The sequence below is a fragment of the Rhododendron vialii genome, chromosome 4a, assembly GCF_030253575.1.
Source record: "Rhododendron vialii isolate Sample 1 chromosome 4a, ASM3025357v1".
Lineage (NCBI taxonomy): Eukaryota > Viridiplantae > Streptophyta > Magnoliopsida > Ericales > Ericaceae > Rhododendron > Rhododendron vialii.
In genome coordinates this window covers 8,924,997-8,949,957 of record NC_080560.1, presented here as the reverse complement: position 1 = coordinate 8,949,957, position 24,961 = coordinate 8,924,997, and the positions used below count along the sequence as shown (strand labels likewise).

Below are 24,961 nucleotides of genomic sequence, written 5' to 3'. Positions count from 1 at the left end.
GCTTGGAAACCTTTGAAAGAAGCAAAAATATCTCATTTTTCTACCCTACTTTAATTTTTAGCAAATCATGGTTTATAATAGGGAGTGATTTTGTCACTCCCCTTTTTGTTAATGTCGATCACTTCTCTTTGTGTCTTTATGAAATGATTTGTTTTGTGACAGAAGGGGAGTGACATTAACAAAAAAGAGAATATATAGCAAAATCAATTCCCTTTATAATTTGACAACTACTATCATATTGACTAGTAATTTATACTAGTGGACAATTGACATGCTTTTATTAGGAGACACAATAATGTCTCTATGATTGCAATAGAAATTGTAGAGTGCATGGTCGACGCATTGTCAAATACCATAAAATAAAAAAAATAAAAACTTTATATGACTTTATGATTAGTTTTCACTCCTGCATCTCAAATAATATACTCCTATTATTGTTTTTTTTTTTTATAAATGTTATGGGGTATTCTTTAGCTACCTTGCGCACACCTTAGACTAATCCATATAGTCCCTCCCACAATTATTTCACACGCTTACGCGCGGGAATGAGGTGATTGAAAAAGTTGCTAGTAAGAAAAAATCGAACATGAGATTAGGGAGGCCGGTATTGGACAGAGACTCTATGGTATTGCCAAAAATTTGGTGCGGGGGAGGCCGGTATTGTCGGAAATTTGGACAGAGACTCAGTAATCAACGGTCTTGATTGTATGGTGTTGTGCGTAATCTTAATCGTTCATCTGTCTCGACAATCCAGAGCATTGATAGTTGAGATGGATGATCCGGATGTGCACATGCACCATCCCCCAGTCCGTTCTTAGCTAGCTTGATAACCACTCATTCAGTTTTTGATAAAACCAGTGTACAATTAGCTGTCTAAAAGTATTTTTAATGTACTAATGCTTTGGTGACTATGTCTGAGTACTACGTTTTGAAAACCATGTGATTTGTCACCACTATGTTAGTAGAATGTGCCCTATTTGTCATGTAAATGAGCACATTCTACCAATATAATAGTGACACCTCATATAGTACTCAAAATATGATACTCAGACATGATTACTATAGCATTACTCTTTTTAATGGTTCGGGTTTTCTAACTTATCCTACCTATAGGACACGTTTTAGAATTTAAACAACTACTTGCAGAGATGGACGGCTCGGATAGTCACTAGAGGTCCCCGTTTCCGTTAAAATCCAAAACATCATATTAAACCAACGAAAAATGATAATACTAAAACTGTTTCTGTTTATGCCAAACTATAGTGCATTGTCTAGCTATAGACTTTGTACCCAGAAGATATGCGGCCTAGAGATTTCGTACTCATCAATTGATTAGATTACATTGTCTAGTCATAGGTTCCCGTAAATTTTGTTGCTTTCAAGGTTTGCTTCCATGGTCGAGAAAATCTCATTTTGTCATCCTCTCCAACTACAGTAAAGAACACCGTCATCACAATCTACGTCATTTTTCTACCCTACTTTTAAGCAAATCATGGTTTCTAATTTGACTCAATAATGTCTCTACAATTGCTATAGAAATTGTACAGTGGCCGATGCATGTCGAATATCCTAAAAGACTAATTAAGTGAAGTCGTTAACATTAATTGATTTTGGGGAGATGATGGAACTTGTAGTATTAGAGTTGGGAGGTCATGAGTTCGAACAGCAAGAGCAATATCAGCCTGAGAGATTGTTGGAAGCACAATATCATTCTCCATGACCGCTGTGAAAAAAGACCAATTGATTTTATGAGATATCATTGAACTAATTATCAAGGCCTGATAGCTACTTTTTCTTGTACAACAAGATTATTTGAACTAATTATCAGTAATCTATTCTCTATGAAACACTAATCTTCCTTTCATGGACTTTTTATACAAAGGGTCATAATTAAATTTTATCTATAGAGCTCTCATAATTAAGTTTGTTCTCTTTATTTGGGACCACCCTATGGAGCAGAAACTTAATTATAAGAGCAATAGAGACAAAATTAAATTATGATCCTTTAAAATAATATAATCAGGATAATAAGATTTTCGCATCAGATCAACCAAGCTTAGTTGAGTTGGTTTGCTCGTGTCTCCCCAATGGTGGCCAATACTTGAGCCCCACGGGGAGCAAGTTTGGAGTTCAGGACTATAGATAGCCTCTGAACCCCTATTTGACTAACATACTAACACCCCACTAATATATAAACTATGTCACAAAAAAAATTGAATTAAAAATTAGAGCACTTAATTTTTTTAGTCATATAGTATTATCCTTCAGTTTCTCGAAATTGGAACACTTACTGATCAAGGAGTAGTTTGTTTAACCCCAGTTAAGATCCAAAGCACAGTACGTGATTCTACAATTGGTTTTCTACTTTTGATGACATGACGGCAGGAAATTGGGCAGGAGAAGCCCACTTTTCCTCCTTTGGTGGAGAGAATTTATTTTCCTTTACACATTGATCTAAGCTAGTTCCAAAACATCTTAAAAAATTAAGTTTTTATTTTATATTTTCAAATTAAAAATAATGTAAATAAAAAATAATTTTTTGATTTTTTTTATCGTTCAAAAGATCTTTCAAACAAGATCCATATTGTATATTTTTATATTTCAATAAACCTATTATTTTTTAGCTTGAAATTGTCTTCTTAAAAAATACTGTAAGTACTTAATTTGCATTCTGGACTACACTTGTTCAACATAAAACATCTTCATAATTGAATCAGAAAGACTACGGCCACCGAAGGAAAAAAGCGGTGGCCGGCCACCACACGCCGTGACGGTCCAATCTAGGGCCCCGCACGGATGATCCGATCCGTTCAATAATTTTTTTAAAAAAAACCGAGTGGGTCTCGCGAGAAACCAGCTCGATCCGATATGTGTAGGTGCTCGGATCAAGCTTCTCATCTTTGGAAAATCGGAAAAACGGCTCGATCCGATATGTGTAGGTGCTCGGATCAAGCTTCTCATCTTTGGAAAATCGGAAAAACGGTTTTTCCGATTTTCCAAAGATGAGAAGCTTGATCCGAGCACCTACACATATCGGATCGAGCTGATTTCACGCGTGACCCACTCGGTTTTTTAAAAAAAAATTATTGAACGGATCGGATCATCCGTGCGGGACCCGGAGTGGGGCCCAAAGGGCATGCGGTTGCCGGCCACCGCTTTTTTCCTTCGGTGGCCGTAGTCTTACTCTAATTGTATGGCTCCTAAAAGAGATTGACACAATATTACCAAGAGTACCGAAAACTTTTCTTTTGGATACTTCTTTCTGCGGTAGGTGGGGCTAACTTCCCTAGGTTCTTAGATAGCTTGACAGCCACTCATTCAATTTTGGGCAAATTTCACTGACCTCCCCTGAGGTTTCTGACACGAACAGAAACCTCCCCTGAGGTTTCTGAAATAACACTGTCCTCCCCTCCTTTACCTGAAAATACCAAGGGACCCCCCTCTCCGTTAATTGAACGTTAAAAACGGATAGAAAAGATTATTTCTCTCTCCACCCACTACTAAAATTAAACTAAACTCCCAACCAAACAAAACCGATGTCATTGTACTATATTTTTTACAATACCTATCCTACCCTCACCAAACTCTTTACCCCTCTTATTTATAAAATATAAAATACAAAAATCACTACACTTTGTACCCGTTTCACTTTGAGATTTTGTCCTTATTTAAAAGGTTTCGCATTTGCTAATTTTCTATCAAACTTTTTTGAATTATTCGTTCGTCTCGATAAGAGGAATTGAAAAAGTAAAAAATTAAGACTTTTACCAAATATTTTGAGAAATTCAATATTTTGGATAAAAGTAACAATTTTATATTCTTTTGATTCCTCTCGTTGAGACAAACCAATGATCCACAAAAATTAACACAAAACTAGTAAATACAAAAAAAATTCAAATATGGACAAAAATAAAAAAGCCTAAAAATCCCACAAACAGGTCCGCATGAAAAAAATTCGAATATGAACAAAAACTAAAAAGCCTAAAAATTTCACAAACAAATCCCGTAAAAACCAAAAAACAAACTATTGGCAATGGAGGGTACGGGCTTGTTAGTGGGATTTTTAGGCTTTTTGATTTTTACGGGGTTTGTTTGTAGGATTTTTAGGCTTTTTGATTTTTGTTCATATTTGAATTTTTTCGTATTTGCAAGTTTTGCGTTAAATTTTTGTGGATTATTGGCTTATCTCAACAAGAGGAATTAAACTAGTACAAAATTATTATTTTTACCCAAAATATTGAATTTCTCAAAATATTTGGAAAAAATCTTAATTTTTTACTTTTTCAATTCCTCTTATCAAGACGAACTAATAATTCACAAAAATTTGATAGAAGATTAACAAATGTGAATCTTTTTAAATAAGGACAAAATCTCAAAATGAAACGGGTACAAAGTGTAGTGATTTTTGTATTTTATATTTTATAAATAAGAGGGGTAAAGAGTTTGATGAGGGTAGTATAGGTATTGTAAAAAATATAGTACAATAACATCGGTTTTGTTTGGTTGGGAGTTTATTTTAGTTTTAGTAGTGGGTGGAGAGAGAAATAACCTTTTCCATCCGTTTTTAATGTCCAATTAACGGAGAGGGGGGTCCCTTGGTATTTTCAGGTAAAGAAGGGGAGGGCAGTGTTATTTCAGAAACCTCAGGGGAGGTTTCTGTTCGTGTCAGAAACCTCAGGGGAGGTCAGTGAAATTTGCCCTTCAATTTTTGATAAACCAGTGTAGTACAAAATTAGCTATCTAAAAGTGTTTTTAAAGCACTAATGCTCAGAGAATCCACGGTGGTATAATCAAAATCAAAAAGTTGTTAAGATTAGTAATATTTGCTTCAAAAAAAGTTCATATTGGAATAATTAAACTTAACAACATCTTAGCAACTCATCAAATTTTGGTCATTGGATAATCAAAACTAGCAATTTTTTGCCAATAACCAAATTTAGTTATCCCCATATTTTTTCAATTAACTACACCATCATACACAAAAACATTCTTTCTCCTCCATTTTCAACATGTTTCTAAGAAAAATACTTTTTATTTTTTCTGCAAAAAACAGTTTTTTTATTAAAACTGCTTTTGCAAAAAAAAAGTTTATTTCAAAATAGTTTTTTATTAAAAAAAAAATTTCAAAAACTGTTGTTTTGAATAAAAAAAGTTTTTTTTTAATTTTTCCCGAAAACTGTTTTTTTTTTAAATCAAAATTTTCAAAAAACTATTTTCTCTTTTTCTAATAACATATTTTTATTGGAGTAGTTAGAAAACTATTTTAAAAAAATTGTTTTCTGCGTCACAACTTTTATATTTTTATAAGTTGAAAAGGTGATATGGCAAATTTTTATTATTCAATTTTGATTGTACCATTGTGGATCTCTACATTGCTAACCTTAACAACCTTTTACATGGATAATCAAAAAATGATGTGACAACTTTTGACTATCCATTTTTTATTATTCCACTGTGGATGCTCTTAGGTGACCATATATATTTGAGTACTACATTTGAATATTATGTGATTTCTCACTAATGTATTTGTAGAATGTGCCCCATTTGTAAGGTGCAGAAACACGTTCCACTAATGCAACAGTGACACCTCACATGATACTCAAAATGTGATACTCAGATATGGTCACTATAGCATTACTCTTTTTAATAATTCAGATTTTCTAACTTATCCTAGCTATAGGATACTTATTGGAATTTAAACTATTACTTATAAAGATGGATGGCTCAGATCGTGTACTTCACTCTGCACTAAAGGATACCGTTTCCTTTAAAAACTAAAACATCATATTAAACCAATCGAATTTGAGTTCACATGTTGTTATGTGTCTTGAGCTTCGCAAAATTGATGAGATACGGGGGAAAACACATGGAATTAGGATTCGGCTTCTTTGCAGTCAACTGCAGAGAAGGGTGTACAGTTCAATCTGAACCGTTCAATCGTATTGACAATTATTGGTTGCAATCACTTGGACTGCACCTTTACAGTCTAGGTTTGGACCGCAGACAAGTCAGATCCTGGAATTAACACCGAGTGATGTTCAACCTGGGAAGTTATTCTCATTGTTTTACAGATACTCGCACGGTTTGACAATACTAAGGATTTTATTTTTGGAAGCTTCGGGGCAGTCTTCCTAGGTCCACTGTAATTGCCTATAAATAGTTCAACCATTGCATATCACTTTGCTTTGCAACAAAATAAACACATTCATGAAAATGTCCATTCATATGTTCTTTGGTCCACATCCGACTTGTTCGAAACAAAAATCTGTACATTGCGCTTACCTTCAATCCTCAGCAATGGTTGAAGGATATTCACAACAACCTTCCAAAAGGCAATCCGCCCATTACCAGCCAACTGCTTGGAATTCTGATTTTATCAAGTCTTTGAAAAATCACAATAATACAGTGAGTAATTAATTACAATATTTCTCCACGATTTGAGTTTCACAATATCATAAGTGAGTGAAACTCGCTATTTTAAAATTGTCCACTCTTAGAGTTTTAAGAAGTTCAAATTACGCTAAGGTCCATAGTTTATTAAGGTCCATAGTTTAATTAAGTAGTACGTATATTTGGCTTTCATCAGTTTCAATCTTACCCATGTGAACCTTGCTTTTTTTTGTTTTTGTTTCAATGTAGTCCATTTGCCATCTTTTGATAAAGTTCCATGCAGAAAGAGTAACATTTTCAAAATTCGAAAATGTCCTCCCAAATTGGTCAGGAGAAATTGAGATGGAGATACGTGTGTGATGTTACAACGGATCATAGAGTTTAATTTGAATGATTTAAAGTGAAATTTTATTGAAATATAAGAACCAAAAGTGTAATTCAGCATTTACCAATTTTGGATGATTATAATAGTTTTTGCTTGTAATATTTGTTTTAGGATGAAATACAGAAGCAGAGGGCAGAGAAACTGAAGGAGGATGTAAAGGCTATGATTTGGGATACATATTCAAATTCATTGACAATACTCGAACTGATAGATGATATTCAACGCTTGGGATTGAGCTATCACTTTGACAAGGATATCAAGAGAGCACTTGATAAAATTATACTACCGAGGAATGGAAATAATGTGATGGAAGATCAAAAGATTGGTATTCATGCTATTGCGCTCTGCTTTAGGCTCTGTAGACAACATGGTTATGAGGTCTCCCAAGGTATTATTTTTCTTGTTACCTGAACCAATGTCTTGATTTTTTTTCCCAATAAAACAAGATATTTCAGACCAGCTTAATCACACCATGGATGACTCCCATAGTTGTTCCACATGCTAAAGTCGAACTTGAAATATTAAAACGAAGCGAACCTTAAGACCCAAGCCTTCATGACCACCAAGCTTACTCTTTTGGATTCACTTGAAGCAATTAATGTTGTTTTGAATAACACCTATTGTTCCTGCAAATAGATAACATTTTGTGCGATGTTGTCCATGTTGGGACCGTGAGGGACACCATGAACACAATCCACGCAGTGATTTCAGAGAAAAACTCCCTTTGATTATATATTCACACAATATACAATAAAGATGAAAAAACTCTTCATGAACCACACGCCGGTTCCTCTCCGGGAGGCCACAGACCGGCCCCCCCACGCTCGCCTCACCCTCTCCCTCACATTATGTCACACACTAACCCTAATAGGGTTTACAACTATATATAAGGGACTCCAAGGGTAAATACGCTCAATACCCAACACTAAGGGTGTTACACAAAATAACCCCACCACTATGGGTGGACCCCAACAATCACCCCCTCCACCCAGAGTGGGCAATTGTTGCATCTGTCCAGCCTCTCTAGCAAAGCGCCTGTGTCACTCCAAGTCTAGCTGCCAGCACCCCCTCACCGAAGTACTCCTGCCTGACTGAATGTCTCCTTGCAAGACTAGATCTTCCGAGGCTAAACCTGCAGCGCTGTCCGGCTGCAATATCGACATCTCAGCCGATATTTAGCACCCCCTCAATAGAGTGCTCGCACCCCCTTGACCGAAGTGCCCACATCCTTACCAGGATGCAATCTGTGACTTCATCTCTCCTTCTCATGCGGCCGCATACCATAGAGAGAATTCAATCACAAAATCCACAAAGGAAGAGATCCCAGCGATGCATCGTCTGGTCTCCATCTCCATCCCTCTGTCCAGAGCTCCCGTGAACATCTCCCAAACAACCAGTTGCCCGCCGTCTGCAGACTATTCCACACACAATCTGATTCAGTAACCGACACTCCTGTACATCTTAGGTCATGACTCCTCATACTCCAGTGCCCTTCCTGTGTGTCTCCGCAACTATTGCTTCATCTGTTCACTGTCACAAAAAACTCATACTACTTGTCTAGTACCAAACATCAGCTCTATCTGTCTGTACTCTCCACAAGCATGTATCAGCTGCCCATCATCATCCTCATGCAGTCCGAATCACAACTGCATCTCCCGATGATAGGTCTTCATCACATCTGCCACTCCCAGTGCATCCAACCACTCTCAGTCATTTCTCTCGGGTCTTCTCCTGCCACTCGGTTCATCCTCGTTCCACTCCAGGCTTTTCCTTGCAACCTTTGATCTCCGATTTGTCGTCCCTAATAAGTGCCTGTGTCATTACCAGACGAGCTCTCCAGCACCCCCCAAACTGGGATGCAACACTCGAAAGAATGTATCCTTACTCACTAGGTCTCCCACGACTGATCACGACCTCCCATGGCCGTCCGGAACCAATCCCTATGTTGCACCAAGCCTCCTCACAACCCGAATTGTCTCTAAACTTCTGATTCCTGCTGACTGGACTGCCACGACATCATTGACTGGATGACGTGGACAGTTGATCGATGACGTGGCAGCCTCCAATGGACCCCCATTTGATGACGTGGCACTGCCACGTGTTCGCTGACATGGCGCTGCTGACTGGGCACTGAGTCAGCTTTGACCGCCCATGTGGCGTTGACCACACACGCCTGGCGTGTGCCAGCGTGTGCCAGCCAACTCCTGCCCGTGCAGCTCACGCGCTGCGTAGATCTGACTCGCGACCACGCGCCGCTGCTTCTGGCCGTGCGTGCGGCTTACTGCGGTGGACCCCGGCGACCACTCGACCGTCCCCGAGCTTGTCTCGACGAGACAAACACAGCCTCGTGCTCCAATCTTGCATCCGACCACTCCTTGTATGGGCCGCCCTTCAACCGCACCTCCGCCAACTCGCCGCCGCCTTCGACCGGCCATTGCCGCTATCTCCGAGCTCTTCCGGCGACGTGCTACCCCAATCCGTGATCGTCTCCTCAAGCTGAACACAACCCAATGCTCAAAACTTGTCTTTGATCATCCATGACCTCGGGCTTTTCAAAACAGCTTCTCTGCCCGTTGCCGACTCCGCCCACTGCGATCGAATGACCCGTGCGACCTCCTCGGGTGACAAAACATGAGGTTTGTGAGCAACTTTTTTTTAGAAATCGAACCCGTGGTTTTTTCGGTAACCCTCTTCTTCAACCCCGCTCTGATACCAATTGTTGGGACCGTGAGGGACACCATGAACACAATCCACGCAGTGATTTCAGAGAAAAACTCCCTTTGATTATATATTCACACAATATACAATAAAGATGAAAAAACTCTTCATGAACCACACGCCGGTTCCTCTCCGGGAGGCCACAGACCGGCCCCCCCACGCTCGCCTCACCCTCTCCCTCACATTATGTCACACACTAACCCTAATAGGGTTTACAACTATATATAAGGGACTCCAAGGGTAAATACGCTCAATACCCAACACTAAGGGTGTTACACAAAATAACCCCACCACTATGGGTGGACCCCAACAGTCCAGATGTGTTTAAGAGATTCAAGGACGAAAATGGAAACTTCATGGAATCCCTAAGCAAGGACACCAATGGATTGCTAAGTTTGTATGAAGCTTCTTACTTTTCATTTGATGGAGAAAAACTGATGGAAGAGGCCAAAGTATTCACAACCAAACATCTGAAGGGAAAGATAGCGAACGAAGACCTTATGGAACAAATAAATCATGCACTGGAAATGCCTTTGCAGCATAGGATGCTAAGGCTTGAGGCAAGGTGGTATATTGAAGCTTATGGTAAAAGTAACGATGTAAATTATTTGCTACTTGAAATGGCTAAGTTGGAGTTCAACATGGTGCAATCTATGCTTCAAGGAGAGCTCAAAGACATGTCAAGGTAAATTCAAGCGTAGCCAAATTTAGCATCAAACCTGCAAAAAAAATTCAACATGTAGTTTAGATTCACTTCAGGTGTCCCTACCACACCAAATTTAAATTTGGACCGTCCATTGACTTTTTGTAATTTTGAATTTCAAATCCACTTCTACGAGAATTTAAAATCTTAATTTAAACTAATGCCACATGTTATAAATAAATAATAAATATATTCACAACTATCGCAAATAGCTAGCCCCAATATAAACTTTTGACCAATCTAGAGCTTTATATAAATTGTCCACTGATGCTTCATTTGGATCTTAAACTTTCAACAAGAAAAGGTAGGGAATTTTCCTCTTTGTAATCCGATATTTATGTTTCTTTTCTTTTCTTTTTTTAAATATATATAGGTGGTGGGAAGATATAAGCTTGGGAAAAAGGTTGAGTTTTATGAGGGACAGATCGATGGAATGCTACTTTTGGAATGTGGGCATGATTTTTGAGCCCAAATTCAGTGATTGCCGAAAGAGTTTAACGAAATTGGCAGCACTTGTAACCACCATTGATGATGTCTATGACGTTTACGGATCATTGGATGAGCTTGAACTATTCACAGCAGCTGTTCACAGGTTTGCAAAAAATATGCTTTAATTTCTTTGAAAATAATATACTGTCTTTAATGGTCGTTGCACTTGCAAATTCGCCAGCGAAAGACACACAATTGTGGCTTATAACTGACAAAATACTAGTGTCAAATAATTTTAAAATGTCCATAGATATTTGCGAGTTAATTTTTCTAATTTCCTCGTAATGACATTTCAAAGATTTGGTAATTGTTACATTACAGATGGGATATAGAGGCTGTGGAAATCCTTCCCGACTACATGAAGTTGTGCTTCCTAGCTCTCTACAACACTACCAATGAAATGGCTTATGACATTCTTAAACGAAAAGGAGTTAACATCATCCCATACTTAAAAAGAGCGGTATGCATACACGGAGTATATTCTTAAAAAATACTAGTATTTGGATGAAAACCTTCACACCATCCTCACAAAGAGCGATCGGGATCCTCTATGAGGATTTTCTCTGTGAGGATGGTGTGCCAAACCAAATCGAGCATTGTGTCCCGACCAATCTATATTTAGTAATTGCAGATTCCATAGATTTGTTAATTACGTTGAAATATATATCACAGTGGGCAGATATATGCAAAACATTCTTGAGGGAAGCAAAATGGTGTTCAAACAGGGAGACTCCAACATTTAAGGCATATCTTGACAATGCATTGGTTTCGGTATCGGGGGTGCTTATATCAATCCATGTCTACTTCTTGTTGACTGAAACTATTACAAAAGAGGCTCTGGAGTGCCTAGAGAAGAAGTACCATCCTCTTGTGGAGTGTTCATCTCTCATTTTTCGTTTTTCCAATGATTTGGCCACATCCAAGGTATGCAATTTATGTAAAGATTTCACTATTAATTGGCGTTGTACAAAATAAAAACCTCTACCAATCCAAGATCTACCATCATGATTTTTACTAGGTGCCACTGGATTTTCTTACAATATACAATCAATATCAGTACGTACTTCATCATAACAACATATTTCTTATTTGCTTTTATGTCATAGGCTGAGTTGGAGAGAGGTGAATCTGCAAACTCAATCCTCTGTTACATGCACGAAACCGGAGTTTCTGAACAAGAAGCCCGAAAGCACATAAGTAGTTTGATCGAGGAAGCGTGGAAGAAGATGAACAAAGAACGAGTAGCAACTGATTCTCCATTTGAGAAACCGTTTATTGAAACGGCTTTTAACCCTGCTCGGATTGCCCAATGCACTTACCAAAACGGAGATGGGCATGGAGCTCCGGATAACAAAGCAAAAAACCGGGTTTTATCTGTGATAATTGAACCCATTACACTTGCATGTGCAAAGACTTCAAATATGTTAGCTAGTGTTTCTTGAGGTAAAGAGAAGAATAAAAGGTTGGATTTTGTCTCTTTTATGTGTTATATACGATAACGTAACTTACCAGTACAAGATACTGATCCTACAAATTGCATATTTTCCACTTTAAAAACTTCATTCTCCAATATTCCGGTGTGTAATGATATAGGAACACCTCAAAATCACCATACAAGGTCGAGAGGGAGAACCATCTAATGAGAAAATGCAACAGAAACACCACCTCAAAATTCATCCCTCATCCAATCGGACCCTAATAGTCACCAAGACATTAAATTTTGGGTAGTCTAGGGGAAGGAGCGAGATTGTGTATAAGAATTCACGGGGAATAGTATATGGTGATTAATTTGTGAGGTCTCGGGCTTTGAATTAAAGACTTTTAAATTTTGAGAATTTCTTAGTTTTGGATAGTACGCTGAATATATTGTTAATAGTTTCCTTTCAAGTATATGAAGATATGGACTTTTTTTTTTTTGTATTTTTTTTTCTCGGCGAACGAAATTTTATTAAGCTCAAAAGGGTACATCGAGGAATGAAAAGAGAGACGCAAAGTGTTTCTCAATAAAAGGAGAAGAACAAACAAAAATAAACATCCAGCATAAAGTGGGATTAGAAACACCTCAAAAGTAAACTAAAATCTCAACTTATGAATTCCATTCAAGTATTCCTTAAAATCCTCTACCATATATAACTTGAGGTCATGCATGGTCTTCATCCACATAGCCACCCTAATTTTGATTAGATCCACCACATCCCAAACTCGAGTAGTTGTATTATGGATTAGGTGTATTATTTTTTTATTTGTATTGAGTGTTTTTATGTTTGCAAATGCTACCTAATTGATGTAAAAGAGGTGTTACAAATAATCTTGCATTAAGAATTTTTTCGGATATGAGGAGGGAGTAAATCCTAACTCGCTGACCAATACGACCAGCCAACCTGGGGTTTCCAATCATTGGATTTGTTGGGGAAACAACGAAGGAGAGCTCATATGATCAGAACTTAATTTCCAGAAGATAATGGAGCCAAAAGATTTCGTACTCATCACATGCTTCTATGTCAGATTCCATTGTCTCTATGATTGCTATAGAAATTGTACGATGGCCAATTAATTGACAGAGACACAATAATGTCTCTATGATTGCTATAGAAATTGTACGATGGCCGATGCATGTCGAATACCATAAAAGAATTAAGTAAAGTACTTCTTTAATATCAATTGATTTTTGGGGAGATGTTGGAACTTAATCAGACAACTTGTAGTATTAGAGTTTTTTTTTTTTTTGCTCGGCAGACGAAACTTTTTATTAAAACTCGAAAGGGTACATCGAGGGAGAAGAAAAAGAAGGCATACAAAACTAGCCCATCCAACACTAAGTTGGACGGACTCTACCCCTCAACATGAATTACAACTTGAGCTTACGAATGCCATCAAGAAACACCTTGAACTCCTCCACTGAATAAATCTTGATCGCGAACTTGGTCTTCATCTACATTGCAACTCTAGTTTTAACCAAATCTCCCACCACCTCAAAACTCGTGGTAGCACTATTAAACACATAGTCATTCCGAACCAGCCATAGAGACCACAAAGTTGCATAAAAGGTTGCTTCCCACACATTTTTCTCCAGATTCCTAAACCCGGTATCAAACCACCACAAAGCCAGATCAAATATCGATTTCGGACACACCCATGACATATGCCACCAATCCATAATAAATGACCAGGTATTCTAAGAAAATTGGCAGTACAAAAACAAATGCTCCGGAGTTTCGACATGCAAGGAACATAGAGGGCAGGATACCGAATAGCCCTCTTGTAAGATATTCCTACTGGACAGCTGCAGGGGTTTGGTATTATCCTAGACCTAAAATAATGAGTTGCCCCAAGCGTAGAGTTGAGACCGATGTAGCACAATACCCGGTAAGACCGGAGTCGAATCCACTAAGGACGGTGAAGTGTGTGCTGTGAAAACTCGGGTTGTAGTATTAAAATTAGCTCTTAGGTAGTCACCCCTTGTTTTTTAGTTGATTGATTAGTTAGTACTAACAGATAACTTGCTCAAATAATTAAAAAGAGAGGCACGGTCGTAGGGAATCCGGCGCTTGCTACCCAATCAGAATCCACTCGCTTTTCAAAATTCTAAAAATGGTTAAATTTAGGGAAAATTGGAAACTCCGAAAGATGCGAATCTTAAAGTTGCCGGTCCCGTATACAGCAGCAAACAGGTTTTAGTCTCCCGTTCCTGCTCACATGAGCCCTAACATTGCCTCGAATTCGTCCAATGGGTGTAGTTTTCACTAACTAAATTATTTAATTAAATTAATGTGCGAAAATTTGCGAGATGAATCCTAATTGGGCCGCGACGCCTTTACCCAGCGACCAAATCTCAGAAAAACTACTCACTCATTATTAAAAATAAAAAGAAAGAAACCCTAGAATTAATCATATATTCGAATACGAAACAAATAGAAGAAATAGATAAAACAAATTCCAACGAACAACTTTAATGAAGGACGAAAATTAATACGAGTTACCGAAATGCGAGTACTTGAACAAAACTTGAAAACGTCAAAAGAAAAGAGCTCTGGAAGAAAAAGAACGTAAGAAAAAGCTACTATGTAATGTTCGAACCCTAAAAACGAAGTTCGGGGTGGTATTTATATTAATCCCCAAAGTCTAAAATTAAAAATAATCGAAATACAATTTTTCCCGTTAAAGCCTTTGGTAGCCCTACAAGGAATAGCTATAGGGCTACGGGTTTCTCTGTTCCCCAGCTAATGCACTCTGTAAGGCTACACTTCTGAGCTGTAACCCTACCGCCTACATTAGTGAGATTTTCATGCTTTGCGTGCAATTTTGGTACCCGATGCCTCCATCACGTCACCTGACGCCTGACGCCTCTGTCATGACTTCCCACGGCGACGTCCGACACAGCCTTAAGGCCTCGCAATCCAAACTTGGCGCAATAACCGCCTTATTTCCTGCGAAACTAATAAAAACACAAAAACAAGATAAAGCATGGCATTAAGTGAAAAATAGAATAAATCGGGCCTCTAAGAGCATCTCCAGCGTTCACCCTTTTTTTTTTCTCAAATTTGAGTTAAATTTTGGGTAGAAACCCATTTTGGGTAGGCACATCTCCAACTATCAAACCCAAATATATATGCATTTTATTCTTAATGGCATAATTGTAAATAAGGTAAAATAATCAAATCCAAAATGAGGAGACCTGGTACTCTTCTTTCTCCATCTCCGTCTCTCTCTCCCCTAGAATCAAACACACAAAAAATTTCACACAAAATCCAGAACCGGACACAACCACAAAAGACATCTCTAAAACTCGTTCATCATCATCATCGGAGGCCAAAAAAGAAGATGACAACTCTGGGAGACCCAAGAAGCTTTAGATGTCACAACGCCACCGCCACTTTCTCTCTCTCTCTCTCTCTAACTAGCCGTTGGAAAAATGGGTCAAGGCAAAAGTTGTCCTAGATTTGGGCAAAGAAATGGGTAAAACTCAAAATGGAGAAGGGTTTGGGTCAAAGATTGGAGAGAGATTTTTGTAGTTTTTGCATCATTTTTAAATTTGAGTCTTAAAATGGATTAAGGCTGGAGATGCTCTAATATGCCCTACTTAGACACTTATATCTACGATATCACGCGCCTATTACTCCTTTTGAAGGATGTCCCAAGCATCCTTTGCTTTAGTCTCATTGATAATCCTCGGAAAGATCGTATCGGCAAGTTCTTGTTGAATCATTGAGAGGGCTCTTGCATTCTTCCTTTTATGCACTTTCAATTGTTGCTTTTCAGCATCTGTCAACTCGCTCACATCTTCAGGGTCATCAAACCCTTCTTCAACATACTCCATCAAATCATTTGATTCAAGTAGGGTTTTATTTTTACACACCAAAAATCATAATTTTCATCGTTAAATATTGGGTACAGAGGTTGTTGAGCTCTGAAAACTTGATTACTCGAACTCGCCATCTTCTTTGGCACCGGGGTTTGTTTTTCCGTCCCAAATCTTCACGCCCAGTTGTTGTTGATGGGAACTAGCTCTGATACCACTCTGTTGGCTAAGATTAGCCTTAGCCTTTACTTGATTACGGAAGAAATTAGTAATTAAAGCAAGCAATTGAATGCCGAGATGGGTTTCGGGTGAACACGCACAAACTGGAAAACAGGGGGATCAGGGGAAGCTCTCTGATTTTTTTCATTCCACTTGGTTCTAGAAAAGTCTTTACATGCTATATATAGAGAGAGAGATACAAATTTGGACCTTACTTGGACCCACACAATTCACATATTAACCCAACTACAAACAACTTAAACATGGCCCAATTACATACTTACATTTTATGGCCCAAAACTAAACATTACATTTTTGGCCCAAAATACAAAATTACAAGAAGACATAATTATCCAGATTTCTTTGTCATTTATCCTATTTACGCACGTTGTAGGATATGAATGTTCTTACTTTTTTGGTAGGCTTTTGTCTCCAACTAGCTAGGCCAAATGCCTCTTAGTTTGGCGGAATTGCAATCTGATTTTGAGCTTTCGGCGTTTTTATGTTATTTAACAGAAAGAGTACTAAAATATTTTTTATTGTTTGTATTTTTAAATTTCTAAATAAATCTGTCAACGTATAGATGTAGGAGAGCTAAAGCCTAATTAGCTAACAATAATACAAGAAGTAAATAGGGGGTTGATTTTCATACTCTCTAAATTGTTAACCGCGGTCGAAGGTACTCTCCAAATTATTAGCTTTTGGGGAGCGCGATTAACAATTTAGAGAGTGCGAAAATCACTCGCCAGTAATTAATACTATATCTCATTACTCTGCCGTACGTCGCCCCCTTCTTTGATTCCCCCTCTCTATTGAGTAGTACCTAGCCCTACCTCATAATGTCAGCGTTAAAGTTCCAATTTTGGCAAGCACTTGCATTACCAATAAAAACAGCGGCGGGGTTTGTGGGTTTTTTTTTTTTATGTAAAAAAATTATCTTAGAAGTTTTAATGTATCATATTGCATGCAATAAGAAAAAAAATATTGAGGGCACCGCCAAATAGTGTCTCAATGCTAAATGCTCTTCTCCAAAACATATTCACTTGAAATTCAAGATTAAATGTAGGATTCTCACATAAATATGTGATGGAGAAGGATGTTGGAGCACCACCTGATAATGTCACCGAATCACTAAATAGTTAATTACTCACAAGCAAAGCCTCCATTAACTGAACTTTTCACCTCTAAACCACCACGTTTTTTACGGAATTATATTTATGGATTACTATTTTATCACAAAATGCAAATCAAGCGGGGCTCTTTTTCATCTTCTTCCTTATTTATTTATTTTTTTCTTCTTCAATCTATCAATAAGACCTCTCTCTTTTGTGTTGAAGCTGCTTTGTTTAGACCAAAATTTATCTGCAAGATAATATAATTATAAATGTTTTTCTTTGTAGCTATTTTAAGATTATCAGTTAGTTAAACACTTTTCAAATACGAATCTGTCTCGAAGAAATAGTGCAAAAGAAAATGTCTTCGTAAAAAAGAAATAGATAATTTTCTGTTGACCGCAACAAAGTCATGTGTATAGATTGTGCCTCCATTGCTTCAAATTTCTATGTCATTGAATAACGTACACAACCTGTACTATCAACTCTTTTGAGATTACTATTAAATTCAACCATAAATGGTTTTTATGATTTTTTGGGACTTTTTTTTTTCCATTTGTTTAATCTAATCTACTCTATCCTAGGAACTTGGGAAAGAGGATGGGTGCTTATGGGAATCGAACCTACCCATGTGCATGAGAGGAGTATAAGAGTGGCACCAACTACACTCCACTCGACTTGCGATTTTTTGGGACTTTCCTAAGAAAAAAAAATGCACAAACCCTTGTGCAAGCACTCGCATTGAGTCGGTAACCGTACACTGCAAACAAACCACACTTAGTTTGTGATTTTTTAAAATGTTTTTTGCAGTCTACTTTCTCAAAAATACACTTCAAAAGTCGTCTATCAGTGCTCCAACAAGAGAAAAACTGAAAGAATAATTTAGAATGCACTTATAAAAAAGTACTGAAGTGCAAAAACCGTTCCCCACATCTAGTAGGAGTAATTTTTATTTTTTTTTGGGGTAATTATAGGACTATTTTGTTTAACCAATAAGGATAGTTTTTTTCATTCGTTAAACCTAATCTACTCTATCTTAGGAGACTTGGGAGGAGAATAAGTACTTATGAAAATCGAACCCTATCCATATACATGAAAGTATAAGGGAGATCCCAATTGTACTCCACTACACTTGCACAATATAAAGATACTTCAATGGTAATGATTCGTACACACTTCTAAGGCCTCGTTTCAGAAACCTTCTTATAAAATAATTACTTATTTTAGAACTTCTCAAAAAAAAAAAAAAGACAAAAATGCTACTTGCACAACCGTTGTATTGGTTGTGTGGGTAATTCTGACTGTCCAGATGTATTTGGATGGTCTAGATTTTAAACAAAATTTTTCAAGAAAAAGTCTAACTTTTATGGAAAAGAGTTTAAGTGAATCCTAGCCATTTATTACAGTAATGGACGACTAGAGATTGGTTGTGTGTTGTGTTTTACACAACCGTTGTGTGTGTAGCACTTTTGAAAATAAGATGGGTTGTTCCACAAAGCCCAAATAAGCAGCTTATTTTACATTTTCAAACTCAAAAATAATGTAAATGAAAATTAATTTTTGGGAAAAAAATTGAAATGATCCCTATAGTTAAGTGTTTGTGTCAACTTGGTCCCTGTAGTTATAATTGGCTTGATTTACACTCTGTACTTTCCATTTTGTTTCAACTTGGTCCAATTACTAACTGCCGTTAGACCGTCGTTAGTCCTGTTAACAGCAAAATCAAATGGCCCCTTTTTTTGGGTTAAAACAGTAATTCTCTCATTCCCCTTTTGCCCTAATATTAGGGGTGTGCACGGTCGAGCGGTCAGGTTTGACCCCCGACTCGACATGGCGGGTAACAAATGTTCTAGGCCCACAAACCGAACCGAAAAGGGATAAGAACCGTCCGCGAGCTTGGTTCTTTACGTCGGGTCAGGTCTGACCAAAAACTGAATTAATCTTTATGAATTGGTCGGGTTGGGTAAGAAACGCACCAACCCGGACCCCGAACCAAAATCTGATTTTTAATAGAAAATGAACCTGTGCCTGTCTGAAGCACATGTTTGACCCCACCCGGGACCCTTCGGGTTGGGTCGGGTCGCGGGTGGACGGGTTTTTGCACAAGCCTACCTAATATACCTCTGAACCAAAACACAACTCATTCTTCCATTTTCCATTGATAAGGAGGCACCTGAAAAGAAATTTGGTTATAGTTTTCTGCAAAAAGTTGCCCTCTAATTCAGCATTTTCATGATCAGCCATGAGGCAACATAACCATTGGTATTGTCTACCTGTTCAACTTGTGGACAAATACTGAGATGCCTATTTTTCTACATAGTACTGAAAATGCATATAGAACCATGTCCAAAAGTCACAACATGACATAGATTCAAAAGTCACAACATGATAAAGAACTATGTCTAAAAGTCAAAATATTACATAAACTCAGGGGTTGTTCGGCTAAATAAGTCAAGTGGCTTATTTTTTTGTCCTTATTCAATTTTTTTCGCATTTGTTAATTTTTTTGTCAATTTTTTCGGGATTATTATTTCGTCATGACGAGAGGAACTTAAAAAGTAAAAAATTACCATTGAAATCTAATTTTTTTGAATAAATACAAAAAAATTGACTTGTTGGCTTAGTTTTGTCTTTATTGGCTTATTTTTGTCTTTATTTAAAAAGACTAACAGCGGACTAACGACAGTTAGCAATTAGACCAAATTGGAACAAAATGAAAAGTACAGAGTATAAATTGAGCCAATTACAACTAGAGGGGCCAAGTTGACACAAACATTTAACTACAGGGACCATTTCAGTTTTTCTTCCTTAATTTTTTAATTTTTTTGCACCGTATTAAAGATCTCAATGAGATTTCTCAAACAAGATCCATATTGATAGAAAAATTATTTGCGTAAGCACATAATTTTTAAGCTTGAAATTGTCTTCTTAAAAAATAAGTACTTGTTCACCCTTTTGTAGAACATGTCTTATTATTAGACAAAAAATAAGTTCTTAATCCCGTTCTAGAACGGGGCCTAAGCCAAGGTCATGGACCAATCTTCTTTTACAAAAAGAATATTCGGTTGTCTTTCATTATTATTAGATTTCTTTTATGACCTGTACCACATCCAAAAATTATTGACCTTGTCACAATATTGTCAATTTTATACCGTACCGGACATAAAACGATTGCAGGCCTAGATACCCAATTTAATTTATGTGCACATTACCATACAAAACATTATTTATATCTTACAATCTATAATTTTGTAACAATTTCGAAAACTTTGTTTAGTAAAATTATTTGAGATCTATGAAATAAGATTCATATTTGATATTAAAAATATTGTAAATTAAAAGATATAGCCAATTTTTTTAGAACTCCCAAATAGTAAACAGGACCAAAAATATGGAACGGAGTGAGTATAAAATATATATTATGGTCAATTCAGAACGGTACCGAGATATACACTGTACCGATACGTATCGTTTCAGTAGAAAAAATGGTACACTTGCCGGTACCAAATCGATACCTTTTGTGATTGTTGGACTTCATGGTCCGATATACAAAAACCATTGCGTCTCACAAGTTTTACCGGAAAACTTATCCATCGGAATTTTTGGAATCAACCGTCGAGATTCACTTGATTGTTTGCGTTGCCCGTACCCAAGTAAAATCTTGATCATCAATTACAAAATCCCGTCAAAAAAAATTTTACAAAATCAGTTTAGCATTAATTGGGGGCATGCAGCCTCCCTTGGACCATCGTACTTGGCCTATAAATTAATAGGATCAGCATTGCATATCACTCTGCAACAAATTAAACTTATTTTGGTGCAAAAATGTCACTCCATCTGCTCTTCGTGCCAATCCGATCGATTCCTTCATGAAAACTTGGCCTTCCACCGCAACTCACACGAAAATCCGTATGCTGCGCTCGTACGAGATTGTACTGCCTTCAATCCTTAGAAATGACTGATCAAGATTCACAGCAGACTTCCCAAAGGCGATTTACAAATTATCAGCCAACTGCTTGGGATTCTGATTTTATCAAGTCCTTGAAAAATCACAATGTCGTGAGTATTACGAAACACGAGGTTTAAATTAAGAAAAATCAAACTTCGAATTTTATCCTTGATAAGAACTCGGTTTGGATTAACGTGTCAGATCAACTAAAAAAATTGGAAGAAACCAAACAACAACATGAATAAAGCAGCGTGTCAAGCAATAATGTCCAAGGGCTGTGAGAAACATCATTTATTAGTTTGCTACTTTGATTTTTATCTAAAGTCGACAAATGTTCACATCATAGTCTATCTTTCCGATTTTTTTAGTATGCACATTCACCACCACTAAGGTAAAATTCTAGCTTTGTCCCTGTGTCCATAGTTGAGTAGGTATTTCGCTTTCATCATTTTCAATTTTACCCTTGTGAACCTTTGCTCTGTTTGTTTCTATTTCAACAATATTGTACTCCTAGTATTTTTGTCATAGTCTGACATAGAAAAAATTAATAACAACTCGAACAGTTGAAATTGTGCTCCCAAAAATTTGTCAACCGAACTGCAAGCGTTGTTGTTGCATTCGACATTCCAACAAGAGATGATTTTGAGATGGAGATGGGCAATGGCGGCTCTAAGATTTATTTATAGGGCGTTCATTCATGAAAAAAAAAAAAAAAAGCTTCCTAGTTCTTAAGGAGTATTCTCTTCATCTTTTTTAGCAATCAATCACTTCTGCACAAGAGAATAGGAAAGAGCAAACGAAAAGAGAAGCTTGGGACTTTTTGGCTAAGACAGCCCTAGAAAGTAGAAATTTTTCGGTACCGGATGGGTATATCTCACATCGTACTCACTCGGCACATTCGGACCGTCCAATACATTTTTGGATGGCTCGGATTGAAACCCTCTCTCTCTCCTCTCACCCTAACACTTTCTCTCTCTAAATCCAAGCCGTTCAAAAATGCAATAGACAGCTCGGATGTGCTGAGCGGGGACCACGTGGTATCCACCCGACACTGAAAAATTTCCCACTAGGAGAAATAGAAAGAACGCATAGCTAGGAAAAGAAAAGAAGTGTATGTGGCGCTTGAATGGACATAGGGCGTCCAAAGGTTCAGAGTTAGATTTACAGCTCAATGCCCGTTGCATGTGTACTGAAAAATGTTGAAAGGTTAGGGTGTTCAACTGAATACTGTTAGATGTATGTAGCATTGCCCTTAGAGATAGGAATGTGGTGTTAAATACAAATTACCAAGTTTAAAGTGAAAATTTCTTGAAATGTAGGTACCAATATACTGCCCCCCTCCCATAAAATTTGTCTAGTCCGCAAAATGGGGGGTAAAAAAATAATGCATTTCTTCTAAGAAAAAATTCATATTTTTTTAATAAACTAAAAGAACTCAGTGATATATAATAAATTGTTCAAATTTTTTTTGAAACTTTCTTGCAAAAAATGTGCTATTTTTAAGTCCTCATTTTGCGAACGAGACAGACTTTACGAGACATAGGGAGTAGTAATTTGCCATATATAAGTTTTGCTCTCTCTCTTCCTTTTTTTTGGATCAGCTCTATGTATAAATTTTGCTGATTATAATGGTTTTTACTTGTAATATTTGTTGTAGAATGAAATACAAAAGCACAGGGCAAAGAAACTGAAGGGGGAGATAAAGGCTATGATTGGGGATACAGATGTAAATTCATTGACAATACTTGAGCTAATAGATGATATCCAACGATTGGGACTGAGCCATCACTTTCAAAAGGATATCACGAGAGCACTAGATAGAATATTTATGTCTGTAAATAGAAATGGAACTAATTTGAGGGCAGATCAGCTGATTGGTGTTCATGCCACTGCTCTCTGCTTTAGGCTCTGTAGACAACATGGTTATGAGGCCTCTCAAGGTTCTCTTTTATCCTTCTCATTTATTATTTTAAAGAAGGAGTGATTCACGTTGGGGGTAACTAGCAACCACCGCATAAAAAATTCAGTTAGGTCTTTATGACATGATTTTGATTATAAAGGCTAACACATACCACGATGCCTGTGACATCTGAGTTTAACGGACAAAATAGATTCATATAGCCAATTCCAATTGATTGAAACCTAAAACTCGATCTGGTTGAATTTTATTTTTAAAATACAAAAATTGTCTTTATTTTCACTGACAGTACACAGTTTTGAGAGTTTCGGAAAATCGTCTTTATGTTCTTTTTTTTTTCTAAAAAAGCACATAATATTTTTAAAATCGTCTCAAGCATGTGTCAGAAAACTATTGGCGTAATTCTTTTATTCTTTGTGAAATGAGAGCACAAATTAGGTTCTTTCCATATTCCGTCTTTGAGGTTTACTTTTTAGAGACACGAAACTTCACCCCAGTTATCACTTTTCAAAAACCAAATCTAACAAAGTCTTTGAAAAAAATATCAATTTTTTTTTACAACTTATCGTTTGAAAAAAAACTCTGATCTCATAATCATTTGATTGAAAAATGAGTACCATACAAGAAGGATATTTTGAAAAAAGATTCAAAAAATTATGAGGAACGAGTAGCATACAAGAACTGCATTTTGAAATAGATATATTAGTCGATTCCCTTATGATAGAGCACAGTGGTAATAAAAGATAGTTCATTTTCACTATTTTGTTGCCCAAAATAACATAAAAGATTGTTAAAAAGCCAAAAATACTACCATTCCCCTTCACAAGGAGATAGAAAGCAAGGACAAAACTAAACAGAAACAAGGTAGAAGAAGATATGGGTAATGTAAATACTCCAGATAGGATTTGCCGATCAAAAATAATAATAAATAGATATGATTTGTGCGATGTTGTGCAGATGTGTTTCAAAGATTCAAGGACAAAAATGGAAACTTCATGGAATCCCTATGCAAGGACACCAAGGGATTGCTCAGTCTGTATGAAGCTTCTTATCTTTCTTTTGAGGGAGAAAACCTTATGGAAGAGGCCAAAGTATTCACAAACAAACATCTGAAGCGCATAAAGGGAAAGATAGTGGACAAAGACCTTGTGGAACAAATAGATCATGCACTAGAAATGCCTTTGCACCACAGAGTGCTGAGGCTTGAGGCTAGGTGGTATTAGAGGCTTATGGTAAAAGAAAGGATGTGTCTACACCCGTTTTTGGCACTCAGTCCTGGGCAAGCGTTGGAAAGCTATTTAATTATCTTTTAATTAAATTGGGCCAGAAAATATAGATGAATTGGGTTAAAATTAATGGGCCAAACCCATGTTGTCTGGGCCCAATTAATTTTAATTTGGTTCGGGCTCGAGTTTGGAGGTTTTGGGGCAATTTATAAAAGAATTCGGCTGGCCCAAATGTTGATATGGGCTAAATATGTTAGTAGGCCATTTAATTTAATTAAATGGCCCATTACCCAAGTGGCCCATGAAAAATGGAAAGAAAGAAAGAAGTTGTTGCCTGGTGAAAGCCATTTAACCGAGTCAAATGGCTGGGGTTTTTTTGCTACCCACAAAAGGAGGAGGAGAAATATACCCATTATCCCATTAATTGCCCATGATCAAATAAACACATGGGTAATTGTTATTTACCTCCAATAACTACCCAGGATCCCACTAAATATGTTAATGGGTAGTTACTTGGGACACGTGGCAACATCTGAGGCCTACGCGGGACACA

The 24,961-nt window shown here is 37.2% G+C and overlaps 2 protein-coding genes and 1 long non-coding RNA gene across 4 annotated transcripts in view; 2 read left to right on the top strand and 1 right to left on the bottom strand.

Annotated features, from left to right (window-relative positions):
* The window catches only part of LOC131323087 (tricyclene synthase EBOS, chloroplastic-like), a 48,045-nt gene extending 35,798 nt beyond the window's left edge, over nt 1-12,247 (top strand). The window contains exons 1-7 of one of the 2 annotated variants that reach the window (XM_058354714.1): nt 6,175-6,405; nt 6,887-7,163; nt 9,812-10,178; nt 10,570-10,788; nt 11,007-11,145; nt 11,358-11,609; nt 11,792-12,247. In XM_058354714.1, coding sequence (XP_058210697.1) covers nt 6,208-6,405; nt 6,887-7,163; nt 9,812-10,178; nt 10,570-10,788; nt 11,007-11,145; nt 11,358-11,609; nt 11,792-12,127 — 1,788 coding nt within the window. In that variant the 5' untranslated portion in view covers nt 6,175-6,207 and the 3' untranslated portion in view covers nt 12,128-12,247. Of the gene's footprint in view, nt 1-6,174; nt 6,406-6,886; nt 7,164-9,811; nt 10,179-10,569; nt 10,789-11,006; nt 11,146-11,357; nt 11,610-11,791 lie in introns of those variants that run through there. The other variant, XM_058354713.1, reaches the window with a different exon arrangement.
* The window catches only part of LOC131323093 (uncharacterized), a 68,552-nt gene extending 55,202 nt beyond the window's left edge, over nt 1-13,350 (bottom strand). Inside the window, exon 1 of the long non-coding RNA XR_009199078.1 lies at nt 12,348-13,350. This is a non-coding gene — a long non-coding RNA (uncharacterized LOC131323093). The remainder of the gene's footprint in view (nt 1-12,347) is intronic.
* Nucleotides 13,351-21,238: 7,888 nt separating this feature from the next.
* The window catches only part of LOC131323628 (tricyclene synthase EBOS, chloroplastic-like), a 55,092-nt gene continuing 51,369 nt past the window's right edge, over nt 21,239-24,961 (top strand). The window contains exon 1 of the mRNA XM_058355479.1: nt 21,239-21,374. Within this exon, the coding sequence (XP_058211462.1) occupies nt 21,270-21,374 (105 nt within the window). The 5' untranslated portion in view covers nt 21,239-21,269. The remainder of the gene's footprint in view (nt 21,375-24,961) is intronic.